Raw genomic sequence first — 21,235 nt, forward strand, 5'->3', positions numbered from 1 at the left:
CGTTCTCTGACCAATTCCCTCAAAGACTGAAAGAACTTCCTTTCTGTGATCAATATCTTAATATTTAAGTGGAAAAGAGAGCACAGCTCCTCAGTGGATCATGGTACCACCAATAATTTTAAGGGGGGCAATGATTCTATCTAGACACAAGGTGAGTCTCACTGTTATCCCTATTCCATTTTCCCCAAGGAAGGTTTTAGCTTTGTTCAGTCTACTTCTCTAAAGGGAAATATCTGAAAAGGGTTTTAGGTTAGAGAAAATATTAGTTCTTAATATTTTGTGTTGGATTAAAAGGGTTGGATCTTCTTAGGATTCCGAAAATAGAAAACAGTGACAAGTGAATTCCAGGTATGAAAGAAAAACTATTTGTTTCTCTTCTTCTTCTTTTTTTTTTTTTTTTTTTTTTTTTTTTGCTTTTTGCTGCTTTCGACAACTTTTTCTGTTTGTTAAGTGTCTGAGGCTGGATTTGAACTCAGGTCCTCTTGACTTCAGGGCTAGTGCTCTACCCACTGAGCCATCTCCTCCCCTCCGAAAGAAAAACTATTTGGATGAATTGTTTGGAGCCAGCAATGAATTTAGGCAATGGCAAATAATGAAAGCTGACTACTACAGAATCAATACTTTTGAACTGTGATGTTGGAGAAGACTTTTGAGAATCTCTTGGACAGCAAGGATATCAAATCAGTCAATACTTAAAAGAAATTCATTCAGGCTATTCGCTGGAAAGTGAAATACTGAAACAGGTTTAAATATGTTGATTACGTAATAAGAAGATGAGACTCACTTGAAAAGATCCATATGCTAGAAAAGATTGAAGGCAAAAGGGAGAGAAATGACTGAATAATAATGTCTAGTAGGCTAGTCTAAGTGGAACACAATTTCTGAAGGCCTGAAAAAGGATGTATGAAAGAAATAAAGGTAAATAGGAGCCAAATTATGGTTTTCAAAACCAAGCTAAAAAGTTTGAACTTTATTATAGAGGCAACAAGAACTAGCAATTTTTCAGCAGAGAAGTGATGAGGTCAGGCCTTCGGATTATTTTAGCAAAACCATAAGGAAAGGGATCAGAGAGGTAAGAGCCCAAATTATTTACTACATTTCTGTATTTTGAAAGTTTTTTAAAAGTTGCATAGACTTCACACGTGAATCTGGCCTTGGTCAGATTCATTTGCAAGGCAGATTTTGAGTGGAATATAAGCTCTTTGATGGCCGGCCTCTTGTTTTTGTCATTTTCATCCAGAATTCCTGCTACAGTGCCTCACATAAAGTAGGCACACTTAATGCTTGTTGAATTCAATTCAAAGATTTTATTTCTCCTGAGATTGGCTTAAATTATTCACTTTCAATTTAGTAACTGTTAGAATTATGTTTCTTTTAAAAATATTTTTAAAACTTTAAAAAAAAATTTTTTAGCAAATACCTCTGAATAGTAATTTCTGATAATTTTCTTAATTTCTTTTATCCTTGTGCCTTTTTTCACCTTCTCATTTTCTCTTCTCTGATTTTGATTTGGGTTTCTCTTTTTTCTTTAGATTTGCTAATTGCTTATCTAAATTAATTAATGAATCAACACTTATTAAATACTCATGAACTGTGCAAAGTGCTGGGGATACAGGAAAAAAAAAGAATAGTCCTCTTCAAAAAGCTTAGATTCTAAAGGGGAAAGATAATTTATAATCATATTAATTTCAGTTATCTATATTCTTTTTAACACTAATAGCTATCACTTTACCATGTGCCAACTATGATGTGAGAAGTGCTTATCCCATTTTAATCTTACAACAATTCTTGGATATAGAAATCTCCATTTTACAATTAAGGAAAATAAGGTAGAGACTAAGTGACTTACCTAGTCAAACAACTATTAAGTATTTGAAGCTGGATTTGAATTCAGATCTGATTCCAGGCTCTGTACTTCATCCACCGTACCACCTACTTGCCTTCTTTTTCTATTGATTTATTGCTTTGTTCTTTTTCCAAGTCAAGTGCAGATTCAACTTAAGTTTCTCTCTTTTTTAATTGCTATAGACATTCAGTAGCACAATTTTCCTGTTAACTACTGCTCTAGTTGCATCCGTTGAATATTGATCTATAGTGCTGTTATCTTTAATATAATTACTTATTTTTAATAATTCCCTTATTTAAATTTTAGTTTCCATGAGGGCTTATATATTTTATTTATTCTCTCATTATTTGCTACTGACTTCAATGCATTAAAACTAGTAAATAGAAGATATCAAATCTTTGCTTATCAATTAAGTCAATAACCAGTCAATAACCACCCACTCTGGCCCAAGCACTGTACTAAGCTCAGGGGATACAAATACTAAAAAAAGGAGACAATCCTGTTCTCAAAGAACTTACAATCTAGTGGGACAAGATAACACAGAAGAAAGCAGGAAAAAAAAAAAAAAAAAAAAAGGAAGGAACCTGACTCCAGGAAATGGTAAAGAAGTCAAAGAAATACAAAATGAGTGCTAACAGGTGGGAAATGAAGAGCATTTGTTCCTTTATCTGTATTTTCTTTTAAGCTTAGTGATTTTTATCAATATTCCATGTGTATTTGAAAAAAGATGTATATTTTTCCCCCTTTTCACTGAATTCTCCCCATATTATCTATTATGTGTGGCAGAATACTCAGCTTTATCATGTTTCATATTTACTTTTTTTTTGTAGGTTTTATTCTGATAATGGAATGTTGAAATTCCTTGCTACTGATTTTATTTTTACAAGCTGTTTTTCATTTATAAATTTTACTGCATCATTAGGTTTTTAGATTTAAAAACTGAATGAAGGTCAGCCAGCTTTCATTTGCCTCCATGCTCTGTGCTTAGAGCCTTCTTATCTTGAAACATTCCATAACTCCTCTGCCTTTTTGCCCTGAATATCCTTCTACCAGCCTGTTCCCCTTCTCTTATGTTCCTACTAGGGCCTCTATTTTGTGCTCCATCAGCCTTTTCTTCTTTCCTAGTTCTACTTCTAACTTCAAAACCATGATCCAATGCTTTGTACCTTCTTCCCCAAATACTCTTCTTAGCTGCCTTTTGTGTGTTGTCATCCCTTATCTCTTTCTCTCTTTAAATTACTTCTATCTCCAGTGCTGGGCAGTGTTTGGGACCCAGGATGCACTTAACAAATCCAACCATCCATCCTTTCTTCTTTTTTTCCTTCCTGATATATCTTAATTTTTAATAGGGCCTTTTTAGCATATATCCCTGTTTATCTTTTTTTAATGCTTGTTGGTTTGAAGTCAATTTTGCCTGAAATCATCATTGCAAAACCACATTAACTACATATAATCACATAAAATTTTATAGACAGAACATTTAATTAATTTATAACCTTGCTACTCTGTCTGCATACATAAAAAAAAAAAAAAAAAAACAGATCTAACTACCAAAAAGGATCAAAAGAATAAGTGATAATCAAACTGTGTATACCCTTTGACCCAGCAGGGTTACTACTGGGCTTATATCCCAAAGAGATTTTAAAGAAGGGAAAGGGACATAAAAAGGTGCAAGAATATTTGTGGCAGCTCTCTTTGTAGTGGCCAGAACCTGGAAACTAAGTGGATGCCCATCAATTGGACAATGGCTGAATAAATTGTGGTATATATTATGGAATATTATTGTTCTGTAAGAAATGACCAGCAGGACAATTTCAGAAAGGCCTGGAGAGACTTACATGAACTGATGCTGAGTGAAATGAGCAGGACCAGGAGATCATTATATACTTCAACAACAATAGTATATGATGATCAATTCTGATGGACCTGGCCCTCTTCAACAATGAGAAGAACCAAATCAGTTCCAACAGAGCAGTAATGAACTGAACCAGCTACACCCAGGGAAAGAACTCTGGGAGATGACTATAAACCACTACACAGAATTCCCAATTCCCTTATTTTTGTCCGCCTGCATTTTTGATTTCCTTCACAGGCTAATTGTACATTATTTCAAAGTCCGATTCTTTTTATACAGCAAAATAACTGTTTGGACATGTATATATATTATACTTTAACATATTTAACATGTATTGGTCAACCTGCCATTTGGGGGAAGGGGTGGAGGGAAGGAAGGAAAAAGTTGGGACAAAAAGATTTGCAACTGTCAATGCTGAAAAATTACCTATGCATATATCTTGTAAATAACAAGCTATAATAATAATAAAAAATAAAAATAAGTAAAAATCACCAAAAAAAATGAATAAGTGACAGGCCAAAGAAATAACTTCAAAAATAATATTTGTCTTCTCTTTTCCTTTTACAGAATGTTACAAACATTCATCATCCTCAAATACATAGACTTGTTATTGTTCTTTCTTATAAAATAATAATTAACCTCATGAAACTGATTAAAATCTAGTTTCCTTGTTTTGCATCTCTGGGCATAGACTTATTTGGCCTTTTTATAAGTCATAAGTCTTATTTATAGGTCATGATTTATTTGGCTAAATGATTAATGATCACAATGTCACATCCAAGAGAAAGGAAGTCAAACTTAAGATCTAATTCATTCTGTTAGGTCCATGTACTTTAAAGAATCACATATGTTTTAAAGAATATGTAGGCAGCTAAATGGCACAGTGGATTGAGCACAGGCTTGAAGTCAGGAGGACCTGACTTCAATTCTGACCTCAGACACTCATTAGCTGTGTGACCCTTAACTGTGTCACTTAACTCCAATTGCCTTATCCTTCTCCCAAAACATAGACTTAAAAAAATTGAATTTAAGAACATACATTTATATTTGAAAGGATTTCATGCTAATAGCAAAGTTCAATTCTTTCTAACACTGTAGCTAAATTTTGTAAGTTTGACTATTGTTATTCAACAAAAAAACACTGCAGCTTCAAAAAATTTGTTTTATAACTTTGTAAGCAGTCTTCCTAGCAGCTAGGTAGGTCAGTGGATAGAGTCCCAGATTTGAAGTAAGGAAGACTCATCTTCCTGAGTTCAAATCCAGCCTCAGGCACTTACTAGCTATGTGAGTTAGGGAAAGTCACTTAATCCTGTTTGCCTCAGTCCACTCAAATGTGAAATGAGTTGGAGAAGGAAATAGCACACTGTTTCAGTACCTTTGCCAAGAAAACCCTAAAAGGAGTCATGAATGGTCAGACACAAATGAAAAACAACAAAGCAGCCTTTTAGTCGAATGTCTCATAAGTACTCACTGTTTCAGCACTATATAGGATATATGGGAATATAATAGAAACTAGAAGAAATATTCCTTTCAACCTAATGGGAAAGAAATCATTAAACACACATAAAACAAACATAAAAAAGAAAATATTAAAAAGTATAAACTAAGAAAGAAGTTAGAGCTTGGTTCTGGGGGGTGACAAATGCATCTGTTACCAAGCTTCAGACAAGTTAGAGATGGAAAGAACATTAAGGTAAAATCCAGAGGTTTTTAACTTTTAATATATTTATGTCATGAACTCCTTTGGCAGTCTGTTGAAGCTTATTTTACTAACCCCTTCTCAGAACAATGTTTTTTAAAAGCATAAAATTAAATATATAGGATTGCAAATAAATTATAAAATTACGAAGGATTGTTGTCAAGGTCAAATGAGATAGTTTTCATAAAGCACTTAGCAGTGTCTAGCATAATGGATCTCAATAAATACTTATCCACTCCCCCACCCTTTGGAAACTAATTGTATTTTAATATAATAAACAAAATATTTTTTAAAACAAGTTTACTGACTTCAAGTTCAGAACATTGATTTCATCCAATTCTCTTATTTTACATATGAAAAAACTGAGGTCCAGAGAGAGATGAAAGGATTTGCCATAGGGCCAACTATACTTGATTGAGGTCTCCTAACTCAAAAGGCAGTGTTTTTTTCAAAGACACCATGTCACCTCATCTCTTACATGGAAAAAGTTTCCTCCTCAAATTCCATCATTGAGAGTACAGTTGCAATGGGAAGCATTTAGCTATACTTTTGTGAGAAATATATAGGGACCCCAGGCAGTAGTTAGGATTCTGACATGTGTGATTTTGAGGGAATGAAGTGCTGTGATCTTAAAAGAAAAATGGCAGAGACCATAATGAGTAGCTTCACATGAGAACTGATTATAAATAGGAGAGGCAATGGTTGCAGTTAAGTAGGTATTTCAGATGTGATCTAAGAGGTGAAACGCAGAATGAGGGGAAAGGTCGGCACTATGGACCGTTCCCATGAGCTTCTACTTCAATATGGGTCCCTTGATGCATATACATTGATTATAGTATGGCCTGTGCCTGGTTGTGAGTGCTCCCACCAAGAGTATATCAGTATGGGGTAAATAATGCTGAAAGCCAGATTTTTTTTTTAATATAATAATGTGCATCATCAATAGCTGAGATTGCCTTTGGGCTTGTTTCAGTAGGAGGTTGCTTGGGATGAGTAAGAAGAGAGGGGTGAGATAAATTTTAAGAGTCAGAGGACCTAGAATCACAGTTCTGCCATTTACAACTTATGTGACAATGGACAAATCATTTAAATTCTATGACCCTTAGTTTCTTCTATAAAATGAGAGGGTCACCAGTTGACCTCTAAGGTTCTTTACAAATTTAAGAAAACTGAACCTTTGTTGAGAGGGATGTTAGTAAAAATAAAGAGAACAAAACTGAACAATAAGTGGTTCAAAATTAGGATCCAAATTTAACCATCTCCTTCCATACCTAATGATCTTTATGGAATATAATATCTTTTCCTTTATATTAATTAGAAATTATCTGGAATATTAAGTGTACAAATTGATGGAATGTTAAATTAAAAGAGTAAATTGGAGAACTTGTCTTGTCTATACAAACAGATATGTTTGTAGTTGGTTTTCTAACCCTGGACTAAATGTTAAATTAAAAGAGTAAATTGGAGAACTTGTCTTGTCTATACAAACAGATATGTTTTCTAACCCTGGACTAAAGCTAAGGTCATAAATATAAACCCCAGGTTCATCATTTAATTTTTCTATCTTCCATTGTCACAGATGATTTCTCTTATCTTTCCCAGTAATAAATGTTCCTTGGACTTTCAAGATTGGAAAATTACCTGAAGAAAGTTCTCAAAAACTGCTTCAGATTTTGCTACAGCAAATTCAGAGATAATTTTACATAAAGAACTGAACTTCTATTGGCACATTTTCTATTCTAAAATATGGCCACGACCCTAACTTTCTATAGCTAGCAAGTTATATTAAGTTGGTGATCTTGAATAAGTCACTGAATTTCTCTGAATGCCCCAATATATTATAAAATATGGGATTTATGAAGGAGGTCTGAATTCTTAAGGGACTATACTCTACCAAGGAAATCTTGCTCAAAATACTCCATAAAATGCTGCAGAAAGAGCTAACTCTAATTTTCATCTCTACTTTATGTAAGAAAGAGGTAAAACTGCCATATTAAGTTTTAAACTAGAACTGGAACTTTACAGTCAGGTTCTATTATAACAGCATTAGTAAATAACATACTATACAACTCTCAAGAGTAACAGTTATTGTCATGGTAATTTTTAATATCATGTGTTAACATTTACATAAATTTCATATTTAAGAAATACTAAAAAGTATAATACTAGTTTGTAATTTATACTAACTTCTCTTTTCTAGGATTAAAAGTGAGACCAAAAAAAACAGAAATGAGGTCACATAAAAGATTTCAGGACCATTTTCTAAAACAAAATGTTCAAGAACCTGAATGCAGTGGTTACATTAATAACAGTCTGATAAAACACCAAAAGGAATGGATTTTTTTCTATGGCCAACCCCATTTGTTTAGAGGGGGAAATGGCATTTCCTTAAAGTTAAGTACCTTATGTAGTTTTTTCTATTTTCTAGTCTATAATTCATTCTACTTAAAATTAAAAAAAAAATTTAAATCAGTCAAGCATATTGATATAAATAAATGAAGTGCATTACAGAATGGTTACAAACTGTGTATAACATGCACCATTTATGTACATTTCACCTGCATAGATGTAAAGTGCCTTTCTTATAACAAAGGCATAAAATACAAAATCTCACCCAAAAAAATGTGAGTCATTTCTTAGCACAGAGTGAATCAGAATGATTTTAACTTTGGCAGTTCATTTTACAAAGTTATTTTCCCTAATGCAAATATTTCCTTCATTCTGGGTCAAGTCGAGGTAAAACAGGAAGAATGAGATTTCCAAATGCAGAATCCTGAGTTATGAAGTATCCCGAAGAATGTGCATGAGCATGCTGGAAAAAAGAAAGAGAAGATTAACAAAATAGTTTCTCACAACATGATTAAAATGATTTCACCTATATAATGAATTCAGGGGAAAAAACATGGAAAAATTAATATGAATTAACATAATGAAAGATTATTAAAAGTGAGGAAAACCTAACCAGAAGAACAATATATACAATGACCATAATAATATAAATAAAAACAAAAACAAAAAAGTCTTGTCACAATAATTTTTTTAGATATGGTAACATTTATAGGTTTACTGTGTAACAATAAAACTCTATAACAGTAGTTAGTAAGGCAGATATCTCAAATTAAATGAAATAATCAATCTTGATGCTAAAGAATTGATGACAATGAAATACCTTTCTCTGTTCTTAGCAGAGGGATAGCAGATTATGGGTACAAAATGCTTTATATAAAGTCATAGATACTGTTGTTTGTTTTGCTTAACTTTTTGTTACAAGTAAGATTTTGATAATGGGCATAGGGAAAAGCCACAGTGGGTATATCAGAAAGTGACTAAGTTATAAAAATCAACACCATCAATAACATTTTTTAAGATGAGAAAACAAACTCTTGTTCTTTTAAAAATGAGGATATTTTAAAAGCAAATAAAACTTAATAGACAGCAGAAATATCACAAACTTGTCATGATATTAATAATCTAATTACCTTTATAATCCCAATCAGCAAAGGAATAACATAAAGGCTCTGTGCTCAAAATGAGGATAATTTTTTTTTTTTAACATAGATCTTGCAGTATCACCTTATGGTGGTGCAAGCTAGTGAAAGATCCTGAGTTCTTATAAAAAAGATTATGGATTTGCACAGCAAATTTTCTAAAGGAATCTAGTAGTAGAAGGAGAGGTCAACTTCTCCTAATCTACTGATTACTTCCCTTCAAATATGATCAAATAATTTTAGAACACCATTCACAAAACCCTACCAATTTTTTTTCTAACCTCTAAGAAAGAGCTACATTCACTACTTCCCCTATCTCTCTTTTCATTCACTTTTTAATCTTATGTAGTCTAGCCTCAAGCCCCATCATGCAACTGAAACTGCTCTGTACAAAGTTATCAATTTGCTAAAACTGATGTCCTTTTTCTCAGGCCTCAGACTTCTTAAGCTTTCTAAGGCATTTGACATTTGCCTACAGTCTCCTTTGAGATAATTCTCTTTTCTCCAGTTTTTGTAATATTATTTTCTCCTTACTCCTTTTATCTCACTGGCCATTTCTACTAACTCTCCTTTATTAATTCTTCATATCACACCAAATATGGGTATACTCCAAGGTCCTATCCTGAGCTCTTCTCCTTTATCGCTACACTGCCTTTGGCTCCTATTAGCTTGATGATCATTTCTACACATATGAGTCCTAGATTTAAATATCCAACCTGTTCCCTTTCCTGACCTGAAACTTAGTACCACATCATCAACCACTTATTGGACATTTCAAACTGATTGCCCTAGTAACATCTCAAATTCAATATGTCCACAATAGACCTCATTATCATTCTCCTCTATCTCCCATCTCATCCGCTTATGCCAAACTTTCCTTTTTCTGTTAAGCTCAATGATTTATTAAAGGTCACAAGGCTAGTCAGTGACTGAGCAAGGACTAATGGAGTTTCCTAATTCCATAACTACTATTCTAATACAAAATGTTATTCAACAGTATCAAATGAAATAAATTAATTTGTTAAGTTAAGTAAAAAGGAATATGGAATAATAGCATTAAATTTTTTTTTTTTAAGAGTAGAAAGGGATCTATTGTTAGAAATAAGGAAGGATAAAACTTCTTAGATATTTTTACAAAAAAGAAAAAGGCATATTTGACAAAAATTAGAGAAGCTGAAAATGGTTTAAGAATTATATGATTAAGTATATAACTCTTTTTTAAAAATACCCAAGTTTTATCTAAAGGCTGTGGAGCACCTTAAATTAATCAAGATCAAGGTGACATTAAATAAGATAGTTAATTATTCTGGCAATAATGAACAGATATAATAAAATGTATAATTCAATATTATTCTTTAATTCTATGTTAAGAATTAGTGCTTAAACATATGTTAAAGAATATACTGCAACCAATTTTTTAAATCAAATCACAACAGTAAAGTCACACAACATTAGGGATTATGATTTAACTGACAAATATGTTTAAAAATTTACTGTTAAAATTTCCCATTTTACTTTTTAAGTTTGTTTCTTCCATTTTAGTACTGTGACCTCTCAGTATCTTTCTTTCTAAATACATCACATCTTGGCACAATTAGTAATGAAATCAAATTGATTTAGATTTAAAGGAACTTTTCATTCCCTAGCCTAGTTTCCCAGTTTTACAGATGAGATCCAAAAAAGTAATGTAACCTGTTTAAGGTCACAGAGGTGTTATATGACAGAACAGGGCTATTTATTATTCATGGTGGTTTGGCTCCAGATCTAGTGCTCACTATATCATATTACCTTTTAATAACTTCATCTATATTATCAAAGACACTTTCATTGTTACTGTAATACTAAGGCAACTCAATGATGCAATAGATAAAAATACTGAATCTGGATTCAAGAAGGAATCCTGGCTCAATCATTCACTAACTGTGTCATTCTGGGTGAAACACTTCAATTTCTAATTGCCTCACTTTCCTCATTTGTAAAATAGTGATAATAACCTATTTCCCAAGGTTGTTGTGCAGATAAATGCAATAATATTTGTAAATATTAGCTTAGCTTAGAAAATCTTAAAATGATCTGCATAAATGTTAGCTATTATTATTCACTATGATGTATTGCTGGCTACAGGTCCTTTGGGCTTAACTAGATATCAATAGGGCTCCTGATTAGTATTTATGCAACATTTATACTGATAATAGATTCCAGATAGAAAAATAGCTCTCTTGGCTAATATGCCCTTTAAAAACTGAGAAATGGAAAAGGGGGAAAAAAGCGACTAGAAACAGCACCTTCAGTCCATATGAAATACTTGCAGAACATAAAGGACTTATATAAGCTGATGCCTTTCCTTGCGCATCCCACCTAAAAGTAAGGTATAGTAAGAAGAATGTCATCCCCTATCCTCCCTGATCTGAGCAACATCTGCTCACCTGTAAAGCAGCCTTCTGCTGTGCTGCAATATGCTGCTGTTCAGCATGATCACGAAAATCCTTATTAAGAGGGGGCCTGGAGAGAGCAATGCTGGAAACAAACAAACCAAAACATATTACTTCACAGAGCTAATTTTTTGAGGCACAGAACAAGTTTTATTCACAAGCCACATTTTTCACTATATATGGTAAATGTTTTCTGTAAAGATGCAAAATACCTTTCCAGAGCAAAGACTTTTTTCCCCTCAGTTTACCAGATTAATTTTACTGTAGTCATGAACTCAAAGCCACATGAGATTTTGGGCTTTGAAACTACCACTAATTTTACTGAATTATTTTTAAAAAGCAGCTTGTGAATAGTTCAGATAGAACAATATTCATATAGAAAAAAATATTTAGAGAGAATAAAACCATGTTTTTATATGTGTATTATTAAGTTACATTTATAATATAACATTATATTTAGGAGGTGAAGATGGCAATCTATTAAGATGAAAAGCTGATGACTTAGCAGAACCCATCTTTCAGAAACCTAAAAAATTATTTCTATTATAGTGACAATAACTAAATTTCCACATACTCTTGAAAAAAAAACTGGTAAAATGGTAAACAATCTTTTAATAAAATAGACTATTTTAGAAAATAATCTTTTCTTCAAATTTTTTTGGAGGAAAAAACTCTCATTGTGTAATTGTCTAGGTTAAAAAAGTCCAATAATAATATATTCCTGTAATATGTTTTAAAAATGCCAAAACTATTAGGTGAAACCTCTCAATCAATCAGTACTATGGTTGGTGAAGAACAAAAAACCAGAATGAAGACTTTCTTTTTTTTTTTTTTAAACCAACCATAATTTGGGGATTGTATAAATATCCCTACTATAAATTGTTCTTTAAAAATCTGTGAGCTGGAGCGGCTGGGTGACATAGTAGATAGAGCCACAGCCCTGCAGTCAGGAGGACCTGATTTCAAATCGGGCCTCAGACATTTAACACTTCCTGACTGTGTGACCCTGAGCAAGTAACTTAATCCTAATTGCCTCAGCAAATGTGTGTGTGTGTGTGTGTGTGTGTGTGTGTGTGTGTGTGTGTGTTGAACACAGCATCTTGTTTTCTTAAAAATTAAGATTTTTTTCAATTCTGTGAATAATCCAAATAATCTCCGATAGATTACAACTTCAGACTTTGACATACACTGGCATGCAATATGTTTACATAATACCTGGCTCCAGGATGATTTGTTGAAGATTGGTTTTGCATAAGTAATTTCCTTTTCTCTTTGTCTAGTTCTGCCAGAATTGCTACTCGATTCTTATTTTGAAAACCTAGGGGAAATAAGAAATAAGAAAAATTTCGATCTTATTTTATGACCCCAGGCCACCTATAACTTTGAAATTAAAACGTCTACTCTTTATGACATTATGATGAATTCATTACTGTGTGTGGCATTGTTTTCCCTAGACAAGTATTAAGTTTTCTTTTTTTAAGATGTAATTAAGAAAAATTAAGAGAATTTACCAATTTCAGTATCAAAATAGATATATATTGTATATATATCCACATAATACTCTGCTCTGTTCTAATCTATTTTCCTACATAAACTTCCCTCTTCAAGTTAAATTGTTTTTTAAAAAGGCTTTATTAACCAAGGAAGCAGTAAAGCCTTTTGTGTCTTTGATTCTACGTAATCACTACTAGACTTACTTCCCACCCCCAAAGTGATTAAAGAAAGAAAAAAAGGATAGATATGCATATGACATCTTTTTTTCTACTGACATAGAACAGAAAATTAAGAGGAATCCATCAATTAAGGAATGATTAAATAAATTGTAGTATATTAATGTAAGTAATATTGTTGTGAGGGACAGCTAGGAGGTATAATGAATAGAGTGGCAAGCCTAAAATCAGGAAGACATTTTCCTGAGTTCAAAACTGGCCTCAGACACTTACTAGTAATGTAACCCTGGGAAAGTCACTTAACCACATTTGCCCCAATTTTTTCATCTCTAAAATAATCTGGAAAAGGAAATGGCAAACCACTCCAGTGTCATTGTCAAAAAAATCCTAAATGGAGTCATGAAGAGTTGGATACAACAATATATTTGTGTCACAAGAAATGATGAAAGGAACAGTTTACCTGGAAAGATTATATGAAATGAAAGTGAAGTAAATAGAAACTGGAGAACAATTTATATAGTAACAACATTATAATGACAACTCTGAAAAGACTTAACTTTCATCAATGGAAAGATCAGCCATGTTTCAAAAGACTCATGACAGAGAGCTTATGGACTACAGAAGCAGAATGAAACATACATTTTTAGACATTCCCAATGTGGACATTTTGTTTTATTCTACTGTACATATTTGTTATAAGGAATTTCCCCCAAAAAAATCAGTGGCAGAAGGAAGAGTGGTAAAAACAAAAGAAAGGTCAGAAAATCACAGACAAGCAGGACAGCTGTGAAAGTTTACGTGGAAGTTATTCTAATCTTAAAAAGAAAAGCAATTTCTATATGATAGCCTTGAAGTTTCACATATAATCCTCTCTATTCCACAATGAACATGAAAATGCTTCTTTTATTTAGTGTATGAATTCATTGTTTTTCAAATGAAAAATTTTTTATATTAATGATTTCATGATTCTCTGGCAGTTAGTAAAATATTTCCTATTTCCCAAATCCTTTAAGACCGTCTTAATTTTGTTCTTCCTTGATTTCTTATTTCATCTTTATAACAATAAAATAAATTCCAATTTCAACAAATCTCTGAAACTAAATGGTGCCTGGCTCACCTCTAGGAAGCCAACAATGCTGTCAATCATTCACTTCATTTGGGGGCAATCAGTCAATATTGAAAAGTTACTGATTTACATCATAGACATAGGATTATAGATTTAAAGCTTTCCATAATACTTTGTAGGCATCTGAGGCCTGGAAAGATGAAATAATACAGCACATTAACTTTTTCTCAAATGCCATTATCCGTCAATAACCAAATAAAGGCAGACTACTATTTGAAAATCAGTGCTGAAAATGTGCTACTATCCAATAAAGGAACCTTGAGGTAATCTTTCTGTTATGTTGAAAAAGACCTTTTAGAGAACTCTATTCAATATGGAGATCCACAATCACGCAAGTTCAAGCAGAAAAACACAGAAAGGGAAATTTTTGATCACATGACTAATAAGATGGTAGATATTATTTTCCACAAATGTTTCTAACCCAAAACATTAAAAAAGGGGAAGTAGAATGGAGAGATGGAGAATTATCAGATATTATTTAACTAAAGTTGAAACTACAAAACAGATCAGAGAAGTAACAATCAACTTAGCATCTCCAATTACAATCCCCAACTCACTCTGTACACAAGTACAGTAAGCATAAAGATGAACAACCCTGTACATTTTTACGGCAGATTATAGCTATGGTCAGTTCCCTTCTGCATAGTAATGACTAAGATGCCATCACACAATGAACTGTAGACTCTGATTTTGTCCCACCACAGAAGGAAGTAAAGGGGAAAGGAAGTAGGAATATGAGAAATACAAAGCCCCAATCTAGAAAGAAAATAGCTTCCATGCAAGGGAAAGGAGACTATAAATTCAGCTGGGGAAAGTTATTTCCCTTGACCACTTAAGCAGTGGTCCTCAAACTTTTGTTCTCAATATCTTTATCCTATTAAAAATGATTGAGGATCTGTCCAAAGAATTTTTGTTTATGTTATAGATATTGATCACATTAAAAATAAAAACTAATTATGACTCTCTGAAAGGATTTCAGAGATTCCCAGGCTAATCTGGACCATACTTTGAGAACCACTGACTTAAAATATATTCTGGTTCCCACTGTGTAAGGAATAAGCCTCAGCCATCTGTGCAGCAGTAGAAACTAAAAGAGTCAAAACAAAAGGCAAGTGACTGGGAATACAAGGAAAAAATTTAAAAGACTAAAAAAACCAAAGAGAATGCCTAAATTAAAATCTAGCTCACAATATAGAAGTTCACAATGGCAGAAGAAATAATGAGTAAAACACAAAGAAATCAGACCATCAGAACAAGTAAATTGTATTTTTCTATTAACAAAATGAACCAAAGTTTCCCTGATCAAAGAACAAATTCTGCAGGGTCCTCAAAGTTCATTAAATAGCAATCAGAAAATCCAGAATGGGTTCAAAAGAGAAATAAAACTATTAAAAAAAAAGAAAAACAAAAATATCAAGAGAATAAATGAAAAAAAGTGAAGAAAAAGCAGCCTAGCAGTATCAGAATTCAAACTAAATTGCAAAGCAGTAATCATGAAAACAATCTGGTATTAGCTAAGAAATAAAGTAGTAGATCAGTTATACAAAGTAGAAATGACCATAGTAATCTAGTGTTTGTTAACCCAAAGATCTAAGATCTGGAAGTAATAATTCAATATTTGACAAAAATTGCTGGGAAAATTAGAAAGTGGGTTGGCAGAAATTAGGCACAGGCTAGCATTTTATACTATATACTAATATAAAGTCAAAATGGGTACATAATTAGACATAACAAAAGCAAATTAGGGGAATATGGACAATTTTACCTGCCAAATATATGAATAAAAAAAGATAGAGACAAGAGATAAGAGGATCAAAAAAAGTAATATGGATAATTTTGATTACATTAAACTAAAGAAACTTGGCACAAACAAAACCAGTGCAGCCAAGATTAGAAAGAAATTAGGAAATTGGAGGGAAAAAAAATTTTGCAGCAAATTTCTCTGATAAAAGTATCATTTCTCAAATATGTAGGGAACTGAGTAAAATTTACAAAAACAAAAATCACCCCTCAATTGATAAAAGGATAATGAACAGGCAGTTTTCAGAAGAAGAAATCAAAGCTATTTAGAATCATATGGAAAAAAATGCTCTAAATCACCAATAATTAGAGAAATACAACTTAAAAAAACTTGAAGTTACCACCAATCAATTAGATTGGCTAAGAGATGGTAAAAAAAGGAAAACAACACATGCTGAAAAGAGCATAGAAAAATTGGGATACTAATGCACTGTTAATAGAGTTGTGAACTAGTATAACCATTATGGAGAGTAATCTGGAATTGTGCTCAAAAGTACACAAAACTGTGAATACCCTTTAAAATAGCATAGATTTAATTTACAAAAATATTTACAATAGCTCTACTTGTGATGGCAAAGAATTGAAAATTGAGATGTCCCCATTAACTAGGAAATGGTCGAACAAGTTATGGCATATGATTATAATGAAAATTATTTTGCCATAAGAAATGATGAACAGGAAACAGAAAAATTTGAGAAAACTTATATGAATTGATACATAGTCATGTGAGCAGAGTCAGGAAAATAACTGCAATAATGTAATAATGATAAACTATGAAAGACATAGCTACTCTGAGTAGATCAATACAATGTTAATCAAGACAACTACAAAATGAAAAATGCTACACACCTTCAGAGAGAGAACTAATAAACTCTGAGTTCAGATTGAAGTATAATTTTTTTCACCATTTTTTAGTAACATAGCAGAATATGAAAATGTTTTACAAGATTTCACATGTAAATGATACAGGTAGGGGAGAAACTCTAAAGATGCTGAGAATTCAGAACTCAATTTTTTTTAAAAAAAATATGCTAAAATAAATAATAAGCTTTCTAAAAGAACACTTAAAAAAAAAGAAAAACAAATAGAAAACTTAGAAGACGCAATAAATACTGTTTCCAAAGAAGCAGAGGTTCTAAAAAAAAAAAAAAAAATGACAGATTTAGAACAAACACAGAAATGGGGAAAAAATTAAGCAAAAGGGAACAATATTAAAAGTATACATGAATTCTATACATGCCAAAACAACAGACCTTCAAGATAGAATGCAGACAGATAAGGATCATAGTTGTCACAGAAGAACATGATAATTAAAAAAAGAAACAAAATCTGAAAATTATATTGCAATAAGTAATACAAGAAAATTATTCATAATTTCAATTTTAGTTTTTATTGTCAGTCTTGTTGGAGTTGTTTTACATACTGCATCATAAGTCATGTAGTCTTTATATTGCTTCTAACAATATCTCACTAAATTCATTTACCACAAGATGTTTAGCCATTCCAAGTCAATGAGTTTGTTTCCATTTCACTGATGCTGCAAGAAAATGATGTTGCAAATATTTTGGTTCACACTTTCTATCTTTGATTTCTTTTAGGTATATGCTCAGAAGTGGATCTGTAGGCCAATGAATAATTAAAAAATAAAAGTGGATTGAGGGCTGGGCTTTGAATCAGGAAGACTTCAGTACAAATCCTGCTTCACTTATTAGTTATGTAACTCTTGGTTCCTTTAACATCTCTCAGTTTCAAATGCTTTATCTATAAAGTGGCCTTCTATCTTCTCATTTGTAAAACAAGGGGGCATGGTGAATTTGATGGCCTCTAAAGTCCCATCCAGTTCTAAATTCATGATCCTATCAACTGAAGGAGAGAAAGACCAAGAAATATCACACCACCATTATCACACACACACACACACACACACACACACACACACACACATACACACACACACACACACACACACACCCACACCTCTACCTTAAGGGGATAAACATCTAGGGGAAAAGAAAAATTAGTTGGGGGAAAAAATGAATAAGAACTGAATGAAGACTATCTTGACTTAAGCCATGTTCTTGGGCTGATTACATGCAGACCACATTTAAAACACAAGCATTAAATATATATTATGGTACAGCAAGATGGAAAGAGACCCATAAAGTCTATATAAACATGAACTATTATTATTAGAAGTATAACTCATCTTTATGTAATATATATAGTCCTGAAAATTCATGAATTGGTACACTGAATATCAATTTACTGGAGGAGTTTATTCTCAATGTAGTTGGAAAATGTTCTAGTTAAAAGAATTCTGTAAATTCTTGGTGTAAAAAAAATTACTTATAAAGTAAAAAAGCACTCTCTAACGTAACTCTTTTGCATATATGAGTTTTCATAACAAGTTTGCTTAAAGCAAAGTTCATCATATGGCTATTCCCATGGATGATATCATATAATAAGATTTCTATGTCCATGACTAGATTATACCTAGATTGATCTAATTAAAAGCCATTTTTCTCAGAAAATGATTAAAGATAAAAATTTTTGAGATTAAAAAAAAAAAGGACAAATCAAAAATAAAAATAGGAAATTCAGAAAAAACATGCTTCTACTAGGTTCTTTATTAAAATATGGCCAGCAAAGCACCCATCCAAGAAACTAATGATACTGTAAAGTATCAATTTTCCTTAAGATAATTTCAAGAAAAATGGTTTGAGAGGGTATCTTCAGTAAAATAATTACCATACTTAATAATTAAGTATTGAAGCACACCAAGATGGAAAATAAGAATTTTAAAAACTACATAATCTTTATGTATATCAACAATATTCATAACTGAGATTTTTCAAGTAATTTAATTTATATGAAATTATACAAACAATTCTTAGTATGCTTTATAAATTTATTATTGTTGAATTTGACAACCATGGAAAAAGCTATATACTCTCACCAAATCATGTTTTCCCCCTAAAGCACTTTTAAAATGATCAAGAAGAAAAATACAAAAACTAGTAAGTAAAATGAAGAAGTTTTCTATTGCAATCAATATCTTTGAGTTCCATAGTTTTAAAATATTTAGTCTCGGCATAAAAAAAAAGTATGGGATCTGATGGAGGAAGACGCAATACATTACAAGGGGCAGAACAGGGGAAGTAGAAGAAGAGAAAGAACCCTTGCAGGGTCAACATAAATAAGTCTGGAGAATCCGGAGGAGTGATAAAAATAAGATATAGATGGTGCTGATCCTTCCTTAAATGGAGGTTGTAGCAACTCACTTAATGGAGAAAATTACCCTGACCATTTTTCTTGACATTCACTGTACCTCTTTCTCAGGCAAAAGTAATTAAATCAACATGATTGCTTTAATAAAGAAAGTATCCATCAACTTACCTACTTTATTGTTCTACCCAAAAGCCCTGAGCCTTTCCAGACCAAAACATCCCTCCTGGACCACCATTTCACAACATTCAGTTGTCTTCTCTCATAATATGCAAGTTCTTTGGGAGCAGGGGCTTTTGCAGAGACTTTTATTTTTATCTCCAGCACTTAAGCATAGCAATAACGGCTTAATACATCTTTATTTTTATTCATGCAATCATTTATTCATGATACAAGAAGAAAAGCAAACAATAGTCAGATCTAAAATAAAAAATCCTGAAAGATTAGATTCCTGGGATAAATGCAAATGCCATATGGGTTCAAAAATCAATTTCACAGATACTAGCTGAGGGAGGAATGGTTAAACAACTGTTTTTGAATACCCTGCAAGTTCAATATAAATCAGTACTACTGTATGACAATAAATCCAGCAAATAAGATTTTGAATTGCATTAAAAGTGGCACTGCTTCCACTCACAGAAAGGTAACAGTTCATGTGTATTCTGTTCTGGGCAAAGTACATCTGGAGTACTATGTTAAATTCTAAATGCTATTTTAAGAAGAGCACTGATAAATTGGAGAGTATCTATAGGAAGACAACCAAGCTGGTGACAGTCCTTAAGTTTTTGATACCTAAGGATCAAAGGAAAGAACTAGGCATGCTTATCCTGAAGAAGAGAAACTCTGGAGGACATAATAGTTCGTTTTCAAATAACTGATGGTACATCATGTGGAGGAACAATTACATTTATTCTGTTTAACCTCAGAAGGTAGAATCAGGAGCAACAGAGATAAGTTGCCAAGAGGAAAGTCTAGGAATATTTTTGGGAAAAAACTTCTTAATAACCAGAATTGTCCAAAGCCAGAATGTACTACTTTGAAAGATGTTGGGTTTCTCTTCTTTGGAGGGCTTCAAGCAGAGGCCTGATGACCATTTGTTGAATATGTTAGAGAAGGGACTCATTGAATTCTGTCCCAATTCTAAAATTCTATGATTGCATAATTAAAAGCAAACAGGCAGTTTTCAGAAGAAGAAAAGATGCTCTAAGTCACCATTGATTAGAGTAATGCAAAGTAAAGCAACTTGGAGGTACCACCAATCAGACTGGCTAATATAATAGAAAAAGGAAAAAGATAAATACTGTGGAGAGTAATGTGGAACTGCGTTCAAAAGGACATAAAAAAAGAACACCATTGACCCCGCCAAGCCACCACTAGATCTAGATCCTAAAAAGATTAAAGGAAAAGGAAAAGGACCTATGTGTATAAAAATATTTACAACAGCTCTTTTTGTAGTGGCAAACAACTGGAAATGGGGGATGTCTATCAATTGGGAAACAGATGGACAAAATATGGTATATGATTGCAATAGAATACTATTATTTCTTATAATGATGAACAGGATGCAGTCAGAAATTTTTTTAAAGATTTACATGAACTGATGCAAAATGAAGTGAGCAAAACCAGGAGAATAATGTACACAGGCAATATTGTAACAATGATCAAATGTGAAAGACTTGGGTACTAAGAGGCCCAAAATGATCCAAAATAATTCCAGAGAGCTTATGATGAAAAATCTTTAGCTCCAGAAAAAGAACTAATAAAGTCTAAGTGTAAATAGTAGCATACTTTTTAAAGCTTTATTTTTTTTGCTTTTTTTTTTTTTTTGGCAGCATAGCTAATATGGACATGTTTTGCATGATTTTGCATGAAAAACGGATATGGCATTGCTTGCTTTCTCAGTGGGTGAGGAAAAGGCAGGCAAGGGGAAGAAAATTCTGAATTCCTTTTTTAAAAAATGAATATTTAAAATAAATTATTTTTAAAAGAATTTATTAAGTTCTTTTTATGTTCAATATTGTACAAGAAACCAGGAATACATTGAAAAAAATTCTATCCCTATTCTCAAGTAATTTAGCATCTAACAGAAAATAA

At 32.3% G+C, this 21,235-nt stretch overlaps 1 protein-coding gene across 5 annotated transcripts in view; it reads right to left on the reverse strand.

The window, feature by feature from the left end:
* Positions 1-7,479: 7,479 nt before the first annotated feature.
* The window catches only part of INIP (INTS3 and NABP interacting protein), a 40,605-nt gene continuing 26,849 nt past the window's right edge, over positions 7,480-21,235 (reverse strand). For all 5 annotated transcript variants that reach the window (XM_051961296.1, XM_051961287.1, XM_051961313.1 and 2 more), the window contains 3 exons: positions 12,536-12,638; positions 11,315-11,405; positions 7,480-8,212 (listed from right to left, as the gene is read on the reverse strand). In XM_051961296.1, coding sequence (XP_051817256.1) covers positions 8,117-8,212; positions 11,315-11,405; positions 12,536-12,638 — 290 coding nt within the window. In that variant the 3' untranslated portion in view covers positions 7,480-8,116. The remainder of the gene's footprint in view (positions 8,213-11,314; positions 11,406-12,535; positions 12,639-21,235) is intronic.

Source organism: Antechinus flavipes, chromosome 1 (assembly GCF_016432865.1).
Source record: "Antechinus flavipes isolate AdamAnt ecotype Samford, QLD, Australia chromosome 1, AdamAnt_v2, whole genome shotgun sequence".
Taxonomy (NCBI): Eukaryota; Metazoa; Chordata; class Mammalia; order Dasyuromorphia; family Dasyuridae; genus Antechinus; species Antechinus flavipes.